Source organism: Acomys russatus, chromosome 4 (genome assembly GCF_903995435.1).
Source record: "Acomys russatus chromosome 4, mAcoRus1.1, whole genome shotgun sequence".
Taxonomy (NCBI): Eukaryota; Metazoa; Chordata; class Mammalia; order Rodentia; family Muridae; genus Acomys; species Acomys russatus.
The window spans coordinates 4,648,214-4,662,275 of NC_067140.1; the positions used below are offsets into that span (position 1 = coordinate 4,648,214).

Below are 14,062 nucleotides of genomic sequence, written 5' to 3' on the forward strand. Positions count from 1 at the left end.
AGTTCAGTTCCCAGCAACCACATGGTAGCTTACAACCATCTATAATGAGATCTGGTGCCCTCTTCTGGCATGCAGGTGTACATATGGGCAGAATATTATATAAATAACAATCAAATAAATAAATCTTTTAAAAAACATTTAAAAAAAACATACCTACAACATTACTACTCAAAAAGCTGAGGCCTTCAGAATCAAGTTCGGGCTACTTTGTAAATTTGAAGTCTACCTGAATTAAATACCAAAACCTCTTCTCAAAAAAGGAGGAGTGAAGTGAGGTGGATGAAGAAATGCCTCTGTGGTTAAGAGCACATGTTGCTCTTCCAGAGGCCCCAAGTTCAATCCCCAGCTGTAACTCCAACTCCAAGGATCAACACTCTCTCCAGAGTGTATACCCCCGTACACATATATACACAATTAAAACTTAAATCTTAAAGCAGAGTCTCCATATATTCACTCACACAATGGCATGGTATTCAGTAATTACAGACTTGAACTGGTTGAAGTGGCACATGCCTTTAATCCTAGCACTAGGGAAGCTGTCGCAGATAGATCTTTGTGAGTGAGGCCAGCCTGGTCTACATAGCAAGTAAGAGGTCAAGGCTACACCTCTGCCTCAAAGAAAAAACAAACTCAGATTGGGTCCTTAAGATGGCTCAGCAGGGGCAGCACTTGGCACACAAGTCTGTATGAGTCCAAGCCTCAGAGCCGACAGCCGAAAGTTATTTTCTCATCTCAAGTGTGCTGGGGCATGCGTGCCCATGCTCACACACGCTCATTCAGATACAAAATCAATACAATTCATAAAAACAAAATAAAACCCAGATTACATCTGGATATGATCACAGTGAATCCCAGAACTCAGAAGACTAAAGAGAGAGGACTGTAAGTCAGAGGTCAGCCTGGATGCCCTTCTCCCCCACAGGCGCATATGTTTGACTAATTGGTTCCCAGTTGGTGGAACTGTCCGGGAAGGATTAGTGGGTGCGTCCTTGTTGGGGTAGGTGTATCTCTGGGGACTCTGAGGTTTCAAAAGACTCCTGTCGTTCCCAAGGTGCTCTCTGCTTCTACTTATGGGTCTGGATGTAAGCTCTCAGCAGCTGGTCCAGGTCAGTGCCTGCTGCCATATTCCTGCTATGACAGTGAAAGGCTTTTAATGTCTCTGGAACTTCAAGCCTCAGATAAATGCTTTCATCTATAAGCTGCCTTGGTCATGGTGTTTTGTCACAGCAATATAAAGTAACTAATACAAAACAAACCAACAGAGCAAATGTTTATAGTATATATGGGACCATGTTAGTAGCTTCAGCTCTCCATCCCTGCCTATGCCCATGCTTTCTGCCAACTTTACAATGCCTTCCCATAGTGGGCAAGAAACATAGTTCCCCGTGTTCTTTTATTGGTGCTATTTTGTTTTGAGTTAGGTTCTCACTGTCACTCAAAATGAACTAGGACTCACTATTACAGACAAGGCTATCCTTTAATTTGTAGCAATCCTCCTGCCTCTGACTGCTGGGTACTGAAATTACAGGCATACGTCACCGCAATCGGCCCATGTATTACGTTTTGATCAGTGGGACAGCAATGCATGTGAAGCAAGCAGAAACTTTAAAAAGTCAAGCCTGACTGGGCCTGATGCCTCTGCCATTCCTGTAAGAGCAGCAGGCTTAAGCTGGTCCCTTGATGCAGGAGGATGACGGGCATGCAGAGTGGGAACCTGCTGAATTGGCAAACTCCAGCTAGCTACTGATGCACAAACGAGCCACAGTGAAACTGATAAGATAGCTAAGATAGCAAGTCACATCCATAGAGATCGGCTGTGACAGCACACCATGGCCAAGGCAACTCACGCCTTTTGTGTCTGTTGTGATTGAGTTTTGGAATGGTTTGTTAATTTTTTTTTTTTTTTTTTTTTTTCAAATAGTAAGGATTTCACTATGGAGGTCTCCTGGCACTCACTGTATAGATCAGCTTGGCTTTGAATTCACAAAGCTCCACGTGCCTTGACTTCTCAAGTACTGGGACTAAAGACATGTGCCACAATGTCTGGCCAAAATAATATATCTTTTTAGATTTTATTTATTTATTTATTTTATGTGTATGAGGGCTATATCTGCACATATACCTGCATGCCAGAAGAGGGCATTAGAGGGCATAGATGGTTGTGAGTCACCATGTGGTTGCTGGGAATTGAACGCAGGACCTCTGGAAGAGCAGGCAGTGCTCCTAACCACTAAACCATCTCTCCAGTCCTCAAAATAATGTTTTTGTGGCACTAGTTATTATATATAACACCTAAAAGTCTGAAAGAGGAATGTGAGGAAACTGGAAATATATAATCCATATGTGAATGGAAGAGACTTTCGGTTGAAATGGCAGGTCAATCACATGTATTGTACTTCATCTCTCCAGAGCCCTCAGTGACATGACAGCATTTAAGTAAAACTAGCATTGAACCACCAAGAACAGATTACAAGAGAAATATTACTTTTAAAATTTTAACTTTTTGGGGCTGGAGAGATGGCTCAGTGGTTAAGAGCGTGGCCTGCTCTTCCAGAGGTCCTGAGTTCAATTCCCAGCAACCACACGGTGGCTCACAACCACCTATGATGTGATCTGATGCCCTCTTCTGCAGAAAAAGCACTCATATACAATAAATAAACAAATCTTTAAAAATAAAAATAAAATTTTAACTTTTTTTTTTTTTTTTTTTTTTTAGTTTTTTGAGATAGGGTTTCTCTGTGTAGCCTTGGCTGTCCTGGACTTGCTTTGAAGACCAGGCTGTCCTCAAACTCACAGCAATCCACTTGCCTCTGCCTCCCGAGTGCTGGGATTAAAGGCGTACACCACCATGCCCAGCCCTTAACCTTCATTTTTATTTTATATGTATGAGTGCTCTGCCTGTGTGTATGTCTGAATACCAGTGTGTACAGTGCCTGTAAAGGCTAGAAGAGAACACTGAATCCCTTAGGGCTGGAGTTACGAATGATTGTGAGATAGCATGTGGCACTGGGAATCTAACTCAGGTCCTCGGGAAGAACAGCCAGTGCTCTTAACTGTTGAGCCACCAAACTGTCTAAAACTAGGTATATGATAAACACCTACAACTCCAGCACTAGGTAGACAGAGGCATTTTAAGGGTAGTATGGAGTTCTACAAATTGAGTTCTAGACCAATCTAAGCTGCAAAGTAAGACCCTGTCTCAAAGAAACAAAACAAACAAAAATGTACATTTGGGGGCTAGAGACATCATCAATCAATGGTGACACATACCTACAATCCCAGTGCTGGGGAAGCAGAGGCAGGAGGATCTCTGTGGGTTCAAGGCCAACCTGGTCTACATACTGAGTTCCAGGCTAGAGAGGACAGCATAGTGAGACCCTGTTTCAAAACAAAACAAGCAAGATGTTTTGTGAAAATCTAATGACCCAAACTCCATCCCAGAGTCCATAAAAATGTAGGCAGAAACAACACAGAACTGACCTTTGCCCTACACATGTGCACCAGGGCATGTGTGTCCCTATGAACATCATGCACACACAAAATAATAATAGATAAAATAAAAAACAAAACAAAACCAAAATGAAACACAAGCAGTCCCAGGAAAAATAAGGTGTGGTATAAGAACAGAGTAATCACATTTTTTTTTAAAAGTAATAAAGTAAAAGTGATGATAATTTATTGGTGTAAGAGATTAAAAGCAAGACCCTGTCCATACATGCTGAGTACACACTACCACCAAGCTACACACTCAACCCTATTACTCATTTAATCGAAACTAAGATATAAGAAAATCAAGCAAAGAGGAAGCAGGGACATTGATACAAAAGTGCTGTAAGAAATCGCCATTTCTCATAATGGAACATAATTAAAAATGCCTAAAAGTTATCATTTGTGAGGCAGCTATATAGTTCAGAAGCACAGACGTAAATAACAGCAGCTACTGTTCCAAGGGAGCTGGCCTAGGCAGAAGTGATGGCGCAAGCCTGTAGCACGGGCACTCAGGAGGTGGAGGCAGGAGGGTCAGCAGCTCAGAGTTATCCTCCGCCAGCCTGACTCACAACAACAGAGGCTGGCCTTGACATTTTGCAGTGGGATTGGTTCTTGCCTGCTTCTATCCTGTGTCTACAAAAGATCTGCATTACCAAGATGAGATGATAAGGAAGCTGGACTGGAGTTACAGAAAACTGGCATCCTCATTATAATTCATTTAGAACATTTTAGAACTTTAAAAAAAAAATTATGTCAACAGTGAATCTCTGAGTGGTAGGTTTTCAGGAGTTTTTTCCTCTTGGTTTATCTAATCTGTCTATAATAGTCTTATATTATTTGTATGTAATTTAAAAACATATTGTAGGGTTTTATTTTTTTCTTTTTGAGACAAGTCCTTGCTACCTAGTATAGGCTGGCCTTGAGTTCCAAATCCTCCTATCTCAACCTCCCAGATGTTGGAATTATAGGTATGTGCTACCATGTCAGCTTGTGCTGCTTAAAAGAAAACAAACAAACAAAAAACCCCGAGCTTAAGTGTAATAAAGCCCTGCACATTTTATACCCTTCCTGGAGACCTTACCTTTTATTGTGGTCAAAATGAAGAAAGCAATGAGGGTGTTGTTGATGGCGCAGGTAGACTTGGCAACACAAGACAGGATCGTGTAGGGATTTAGGAGATAGCTGCGGAAAGCATACATATTGGTCATCAGTAAACCCGATCAATGGACCAGACAGCCCTGGCCACCACAGCCATTAAGTTCAACTCATTTATGAGAAGGAAGAAAACTTCTTAGACTATTATCCCAAACAGAAGAGGATAAAGTGGGACTGGATTCAATGAATAAAGGCAGTCAACATTATGTATGCTATGAGACATATGCAAAACTGTCATATTTCTACTTAAAAACCACAAGGATCCTATAAACTAGCAAAAACAGTGTAGTCTTGGTTTTGGTTTTAGTGTTGTGTGTGTGTGTGTGTGTGTGTGTGTGTGTGTGTGTGTGTGTGTGTGTAGTTTTGGGTTTGAGACAGGGTCTCATGTACTGCAAGCTCGCCTTGAGTTCCCGATCCTCTGGCTCCCGCCTCCTCAGTGCTGGGATCACAGGGATGTGCCATGTGGCCCAGCAATGCCATCCTACTTTTGTAAATGAAGAAACTGAGACTCAGTGACTACATGACTAGTCCAAGCTTTTAAAAGCTATTAAATACATTCCAGAATCAGCTCTTCCTGGTTCTAAAGCCAATACTCGTTCTCCTAAGCCCTCTTCGTAGTCAAGCAGAGCCAGATCTGGAACAGGGTGTCCTCTAAGCTCTAGGAGCTAGCTCCATGGAGCCTCACAGGACATGTGACCTCCCACTGTGAAAGAGGTAAGCTGCAGTCTTCTCCCTTAAGGTAGGAAGGAATGGAATCAGAACACGAATCTGAAGTGCTTTTGAGCTGGAACGTCACACCCAGTGAGAATGGACTCTTTATTCCTGTCCTGCCTCTACAAAAGATTTGCATCAGCTAAAATGAGAACAAAAAGCAAAAAAAAAAAAAAAAACAGTAATAAAGTGAAACCAACCACAATCAAGACCAGGGAAATACATAAGAACAGGTAAAGCAAAGCTAGGAAAACCAAAGAGTTACAGCTGCACAAAAACCAGCCTCGACCTAGCTGAGTTTCCTGGCAGACAAAGGAAGAAAGGCCAGTTACATAATTCTGATTATCAGAAAGGAAGAAACACACCAGTGTCTTAGAAAAAGATTATAATAATGATTTGCAAATAAAGACCTTAAATCTAATACTACTACCTCCTGGGAAAGTAAGATTAGTAGTTCTAAAACCAAAGGCCTCAGAACTCTTGGGGGTTTGGTGGGTTTTTGTTTTTTGTTTTTCCCAGCAATCAGATAGACTTGTTACACAACCATTAAAGAAACGGGTGCTGCTATTGTGAAACTAGCCTCGGGATACACGAGTCTATAAGGAGCCATTATGTTGTTAAACGCTTGGTCCTATTCAAGTAGTTCCCATCAAATTCCTGAAATATGTAGTTGAGCACTGCCACACCAAAATCATCTCATGGGAGGACAAAACACAAAACCATTTCTAAACAGTGGGTGACACTGAAGAATGTCTAGGGTGACTCCCTGGACATGCACCCGGAATGCTGAATAGGAAATCCATACACAGGCTTCCAAAGAGTACTCTGCCCTCAGGAGGCACTTGAAGAATACCTAAGCTGGCTTCAGACTCACTCTGCAGCTAAAGCTGACCTTGAACCTCCGATCCTGCTGTCTCCCTTCCCAAGCAGGAGGGTTGCAGACAAGCACTACCCCACGCAGTTTATCTGACCCCAGGGGCCAGCCCAGGGCCTCGTTTGCACTATGCAAGCTCTCTACCAAGCTCCTTCCCCGGCCTCTTGTTTTCTGACATGGAATATCACTACACAGCACAGATTAGCCCCAAACTCAGCAACCCTCCTTCCTTAGGCCGCCTGTGGCTGGGACTACAAGCATGTGACACCATGTCCAGCCTCTAATTCTAACAGGTTCTGAGGGCATGTTTTTCCATGAGGAAATGTATGCTTTGTTTAGTATGTGTTCCTAGAAACTCGCATGTTATTAATATCTGATGACCGACAGTTGATTAACAGAGCTGAGACTCATCTCAGAGGATCTCACTCACTGCAGCTCTAATTACTCCTGCAGAATGCTTCCTGAAAGCATCAGCTGGTGTCACTCCTCCATGCTGCTCATCTAACCCAGATGGGATTTTACGTCAGTTTTCTGAATTATAAGCAGGGAACTAAATCGGACATGAATTACAGAAGCTACGTTAAACAGCAGCTACATGAAGAACAAAACTGTATTCAGTACATGACCAGTGAAAAACTACCATTTTTTAGCAACACGAGTTACAGTCAGGTTGGAGCCCAGACCAGCACTGGGTCAGAAGCCCCGTGTGAAGGGTTTGATTGTGCATGGCCCTGTGTGAGGCTTTGTCTCAACAAAGACAGAATGGCTCTGTCTCTTTTGCTGGCCAAACCCCGCGTTGTGCAAGAGAGCTACAGCAAACACTCGATGACTAAGGCTGCAAGTCTTTAAAAGTACAACAGCATGGGAACGTCTCATCAGATTTTCCTTGCATTTGCTGGCACTGAGCTCTGACTTGTGGGGAGTACTTACAACAGGGCCACTTTCAGAGGGATGTACCGCATTTCCGTGGGGGTTCGGATAAGTTCGGCCACGTCTGGGGCATACTGGTCCAGTTCTAGGAGAAGCTTCTGCTTTTTAAACTAGAGGTGGGGGAGGGTGCATAAGACACATAAGACAGACGATTTGCCATTGCTTTTAGGATGGAGACAAACACCTTTTTTGTCCTGCCCCACACCCCACTGTCTGTCCTAGCCTGCCTCGCTGGGCTCCACTTGTTACCCCTCCACCTAACCCGCACCAAGTTCCAGCGCACGAACAGCCAACACTCCTCACGCTCCCAGGTCCCCCGCCTAGTTAACTTCCACACTTCCTTGGGAGCTCGCCTAAGCTCTCACTTTCTGGGAAGTGTACATACACTCTCTACTATACACACTCTTTCCCGGCAGTGAGAAGTGTGAGCACTGACTGCCTGGCTCCTCCCTAGAGTATAAGCTCCTCAAGGGTTTGGCTACCAAATTGGCCCTCTGTGTACGCCTAACATTTAGCTCAGTGGGAAACGAATGAAGGAATGGATGGCAAAGTCCTTAGTCATTCCGGGAGGTCACACCAGTGGTGGCAGAGCTTGAAACCCCAGCAGCAAAACATGTTGAAGCAGTTTCAACGATCTGGGTGCCTGGGATCTCAGGTTCCCTTCCTCATTCTTCTATTCCAAAGGTTGTTTTGTTTGGTTGGTTTTCTTTGATACATCCATAGAGGAAGGGCCAAAGAATGAAGATGAAGAAAGGGGGCTGGGAAGCTAAAGAGTTAGGAAGTAGTCATGTGTGGAAGTTCTTTGCTTTCCCTGATGTAGCCCAACAAATCCTTGGGTGTGAGTTTCAAAAGGGAAACATAATTGCAGGAAAGGACAAATTAGGCTAACATATATTTGCCAAGATCAACTGGCCACCACCAGGAGAGGGTGGGTGTGAAGTCTGCTCAGCACCACTCTTCCAGGATGCTGTGCAGACTACAGGGATAAAGTCTCAAGTCCTACCAACGTGAAATGTTTCCAGGCTGTGACGTCAGAATCTCTTTAACAAATGGAAACTTTTGTTTGTTTTGTTTTGTTTTTAGAGACAGGTTCTTTTTTTTTTTTTTTTTTTTTTTTTTTTTGACAGGTTCTTATATGTGTATCCCTAACTGTCCTGGAACTCTCTTTGTAGACCAGGCTGGCCTAGAACTCATAGAGATTCGCCTGCCTCTGCCTTCCAAGTGCTGGAATTAAAGGTGTGCACCACCACACCCAGGCAAATGGAGACTTTTTAAGAATAACTTTTTGGGACTCAGATGTTAGGAGCACTGGCTATTCCTCCGGAGGTCCTGAGTTCAATTTCCAGCAGCCACATGGTGGCTCAAACCATCTATAGTAAGATCTGGTACCCTCTTCTGGTCTGCTGGCTCACATGCAGGTGTGTATAAATAATAAATAAATAAATAAATATTTAAAAGAATAACTTATTTATTCTTTGATAACGTCATAAATGTAGATAGTGATATTTTTGATCATAGCCAAACCCTCCATTGCTTTCCTCCCTATTTCTTACTCCTGCCGTGTTACACTTTATCCCAATGAGCCCTTCTCTATCTTCCTTTATGTTTACAGGTGTTTTTGGGGCATGTGTCTGTGAACCTATGAGTACTTGGAACCCTTAAAGGCCAGAAGAAGGGTTTGGATTTTGAACAGTTGTGAGCTGCCATGTGGGTACTGGGAATTGAACCTGGGTCCTCTGGAAGAACAATCAGTGCTCTTAACCACAGAGCCATCTTTCCAGAACCTCTCTATATTAATTTGCGTGTGTGTGTGTGTGTGTGTGTGTGTGTGTGTGTGTGCGCGCGCGCGCGCGCGTGTTTGAGAGAGAGACACACACACACACACACAGGGAGAGGGAGAGGGAAATGGGTGGAGTTTCACTAGGGCTGCTCACATGGGCATGGGCAGGAGACTTTGTTTCCTGGCTCACAGACAACTGAAGATGACTCCCCTCTCCTTTACAAAATAGAGCCTTCCGGGAACCCACGTGCTAACATTCTATTTAAACAATAGTATATGATATCTAGGTGTGGTGGCACACACCTGTAATCCCAGCACTTAGGAGGTAGGGAAATCCTGAGTTCCAGCCTAATCAGGACTACAGCATTAGCTCTATGCCAATCTGAACTATATACAAAGACTCTGTCTGAAAAGCAAACAGAGCCAGCAAGAGGGCTCAGAGAGCAAAAGAGCCTCCCATCAAGCCTGATGGCCTGAGCTCAGTCCCTGACACCAACATGGCAGAAAAAGAGAACTAATACCTGCAACTGGTATTTTTTTTAAATTATTTTATTTTTATCTTATGTATGAGAATGCTCTACACCTGCACACCAGAAGAGGGCATCAGATCTCATTATAGATGGTTGTGAGCCACCATGTGGTTGCTGGGAATTGAGCTCAGGAGCTCTAGAAGAGCAGTCAGTGCTCTTAGCTGCTGAGCCATCTCTCCAGCTCCCTGCAAATTGTATTTTACCTGTGTGCCATCCCAAGTGTACACAGAAGAAAGAAAGAAAGAAACAAAGAAAGAAATAAAGAAAGAAAGAAAGAAAGAAAGAAAGAAAGGAAGGAAGGAAGGAAGGAAGGAAGAAAGAAAGAGAAAGAAGAGGGAAGGGAGGAGAGAGAGAAAGTAAGAAAGGCTTGGAGTGTAGCTCAGAAGTAAACAGCCTCACATACATAAACACTGAAAAAAGAAAAAGGAGCAGTGTATGATGTGATAGCAGCTGCTACTTTCCGCATTCACATGTGAGTGAAACAAACATCTAATCCCAGCACTAAAGGAGCTGAATCAGGAGGAGCACAAATTCTAGGTCCACTTGTGCTATGTCTCAAATATACAAACAAAAAGGCTGGACATAGCTCAGTCCAGAGCGCTGGCCCTGGGTTTGATTCCCAGCTCTGCATAAACAAAAGAAAAGAATAAAAAGACTGTCATTCAAAATAAGCTCATTTTTGACACAGTGTAAACACAATTCAGTCTAATCAAGAGATTCGATGTCATAATAATATGAACTCTGGAAATAGGGAAACAAAAATATTTCAAATTTTAGTTTAGTCTTGGGAATAAGAGCACACTTTGGAGCCGGGCGTGGTGGCGCACGCCTTTAATCCCAGCACTCGGGAGGCAGAGACAGGAGGATTGCTGTGAGTTCGAGGCCAGCCTGGTCTACAAAGTGAGTCCAGGATGGCCAAGGCTACACAGAGAAACCCTGTCTCGAAAAAACAAAAAAAAAAAAAAAAAAAAGAGCACACTTTGGTGGCATGTGCCCACTATCCTAGCACTTAGCAGACAGAAGCAGGAAGGTTAGAAGTTCAAGATCATCTTGACCTACTACCTGAGACCCTATCTCAAAAACATGAACAAAGACAAAACCAAACCACACACAAAAATGAGGCTGGAGGAATTGCTCAGCTGTTAAGAGCTTTTGCAGAGGACCTGAGTTACATACTCCCATGGTGACACTCAACTGTCTATAACTCCAGTTCCCAGGTATCAGCACCCTGGCCTCTGCAGGCACCAGACACACACGTGGCCTGCTGAAGCTGGCTCATGGAGATGGTCCCATGATGCTTTCTTCTTGGCTATTACATAATTAGGAATAAACTTTATAGCAATCCTTTTTTCATACTTATTTACTTATTTGTGTGTAGGAGCTCACATGTACCACAGTATTCTTTTTTAATGTTAAAATTATTTATTGTACAATAATTAAAAGGATAGTAATTCAGAGCTGTGAGGTAACTTCCATCTTTAAGACATAACAAGACATCAACTCCAGGGTGAAGTCACTAACTCCATTATTTGTTTTCTACTTTGCTTCTGAAGAAAGGAGAAACCCAGGTAAGGGACACACACCCAGTTCATATTCCATTTGCCTGGTCCTACACTAAGGCACAAAGAAGATAACTAGGTTATCTATGCATTATTCAAAATTTAAGATTTCTATTACGAAAGATAAGAACTGATGCACAGTATTCTTTTATTGTTGTTTTTTGAGACAGGGTTTCCCTATGTAGCCTTGGCTGTCCTAGACTCACTTTGTAGACCACGCTGGCCTCGAACTCACAGCGATCCGCCCACCTCCTGAGTGCTGAGGTTGAAGCTGGGCAGCATCACGCCCGGCTGTACCACAGTACACTTATGGAGGTCAGAAGACAACTTGCCGGAGTCAGTTCTCTTCTTCTTCCACCATGTGGGTCCAGGGAGTGAACCCTGGTTGCCACGGCTGGCAGCAGGCATGTGTGCTGACTGGGCAATCTTGCCAGCCCAATATGCCAAATTTTCCAATTAAGGTCATTCTTTTAGGGCTGGGGGGGGGGGGCAGGGTGTAGAGCTCAGTGGTATGGCACTTGTCTAGCATTTTCCAAGGCCCTGTATTCAATCTGTAACCCCTAAATTATTCTCTGAAGGAAAAAAGATTTATCAACAATAAATCCAATTTTACTTCAAGAGGCCTAATACACTGAGTTAAAGTCTATGTCAATTTTTCTTTTGATAAAATGAACTGATAAAAGGGAAGACTTTTACATTTTTATTTTAAGGGCTGGAGAAATGGTACAGTAATTAAGGGCAGTTGTCCATGCAGAGACTAGGGGTTCAATTCCCAGCACCCACATGGTAGCTCACTCATTCACTCCTGTGCTAGGGGACCCAGCATCCTCCAGCCTCTAGGGCACAGCATGAATGTGGTACACAGCCATAAATGCACACAAAATACCCACACACAAAATAATAAAATTAAATTAAAAAATAAACAAGTTAAAAAAATCTTGTTTTAGATAGTATATAATTAGGCATAAGGCGTAAGCCAACACAGCCGCACCACTACTTATTTATTAGAGGTGTGTGTGTGTGTTAGTGTACATGGCACCGCACATGAATAGAAGTCAGAAGATGACTTTCACTAATCCTCAGGTCATCAGGCTTGCTGGCAAGTGCCTTTATCCAATGGGCCATCTCACCAGGCCTGCTTAACTTCTTAACGTCTTTAAATAGTTGGACCTTTAAGTACATGACTTTTGATTCTCTGCCATAATAAGCAAGTTGCCAAATCCCACCATCTTTGTCCTACCCACTAATGACTTACCACAACTTTATTGAAGTCCTGAATTGCAAAATACAGGGCAATAGCAGTGAGAGCATCTGTTATCTGTCAAGAGAAAGAGGAGTAAGAGGAAACAGAACCCAGTCAGTACAGGACACTGGAATGCTGCCAGGCCTGAAGAGCTCTGAGATGGGACCGCACTAACCACAAGTTCCAGACTCACAGTCAGGCAAGGCTTACACAGGGAGGTATGACAGAGAACCCCCTAGACTATGACCCATTCAATCCGGTAGCCCAGATCTCTAGAACAGCGAGTGAAATGAAAATAAGCCAGGCATTTGGTTAACATCTAGAATCCCATGAGACTGGAGGACTCCCATGAGTTCAAGGTCAGCCTAGGTTACATAGTGAGAACCTGTCTCAGACAAACCAACCAACCAACCCCAAAGGTATATATATAAAAACAAAGCTCAGAATGATACCCACTGACCTGTAAGCCCCAGGTATCAAGCACTTCACACATCCTAAGCGCTCAGTAAACAGCAGCCATAACTATGGAGACTTAGGGTTTCCTATGATATCCTGACCAGATTTTCAGCTCTAATGCTTCAGCCTGCTCTGCTCTCAGTACTGGCACGGTCACCTCAAACTTCAATTCTTGCCCTTGGAGGCTGCCTCAGACCCCTAGAATCTCTTGGCAGTGTGCTTAGGAAACTCAGGATGCCCTCCAAACTGGCACAGCTAATGCCAACCACGGAGTCTTGGGGCTAGAAAATTGAAGACTACACAGTCCAGAGACTAAAGAGTGAGAAAGCAGAGCTGTCAGAAGTCCCTGCCTGTTCCTCATACTCCATGGCACCACCCTAAAAGAGGCTCCAGATTAAAGATATTAAGTCCTGGCTTTTTTTTCCCCCCTAAAAAACTTCAGTTCCTGCCCTTCCTTTCCATGTCTTTCCCATAGACAGGGTCTGTGGCCCCGGCTGGCCTGGAACCTGCTGTACAGCGCAGGCTGGCATCAAATTCACAGGGAGCCGCCCGCCTCTGGCGCACCAACACTAGGACAGAGGCGTGTGCCAGCTCCTTATTCTCTTAGAAACAATCTGTAACATTAAAAGTACATACAGATATTGATTTTCTCTGAAAAGATACTTACCATAAATACCAATTCTGCATAGTCAATCAGGAAATGAAAGAGGTATATTATCAATGGAGTCTGTGGGAGAAAAACAAAGATGAAAAAAAGTAAGTTAAACTTTGATATAAATTATCATTTTCCAAATTGGGGATGAGGAAAAACTTATTCAGCTGAAAACCCTGATCCTTCCTGCAACAGTATCCTGAACTAATTAAACAGCTTAGTACCCTGAATCATAGGGTATCACTGAAGCCATCAATAGAACATGGCAGAGGAAATAACAAAAGTTGATGCTAGTTAGATACCTGCCTGGCATGCTTGGCGTGGTGGGTCACACTTCAGTAGATACTCAGGAGAGTGAGGTGAGAAGACAGATTGAACCTAGGAGTTCAAGGCTAGCCTGGGCACTTGTAGCTCTATTTGTAGGATGTTTGCTTAGGATACAAAAAGCCCCAGGGTTGGTCACCAGCACTTCAAAAACTCAATATGCTGGTCAGGTTTTTTTGTTGTTGTTTTGTTGTTTTTGTTGTTTTGTTTTTTGAGACAAGGTTTCACTGTGTAGTCTTGGCTGTCCTGGACTCACTTTGTAGACCAGGCTGGCCTTGAACTCACAGAGATCTGCCCATCTCTGCCTCCCGAGTGCTGGGATTAAAAGTGTGTCCCACCATGCCTGGCTGCTGGTGAGT

The 14,062-nt window shown here is 43.4% G+C and overlaps 1 protein-coding gene across 1 annotated transcript in view; it reads right to left on the reverse strand.

Moving 5' to 3' along the window:
- Pigu (phosphatidylinositol glycan anchor biosynthesis class U) overlaps positions 1 to 14,062 on the reverse strand; it is an 81,121-nt gene that overhangs the window by 48,627 nt on the left and 18,432 nt on the right. The window contains exons 3-6 of the mRNA XM_051143574.1: positions 13,395 to 13,454; positions 12,284 to 12,346; positions 7,160 to 7,269; positions 4,571 to 4,671 (exon numbers count right to left, since the gene is read on the reverse strand). Coding sequence (XP_050999531.1) covers positions 4,571 to 4,671; positions 7,160 to 7,269; positions 12,284 to 12,346; positions 13,395 to 13,454 — 334 coding nt within the window. The remainder of the gene's footprint in view (positions 1 to 4,570; positions 4,672 to 7,159; positions 7,270 to 12,283; positions 12,347 to 13,394; positions 13,455 to 14,062) is intronic.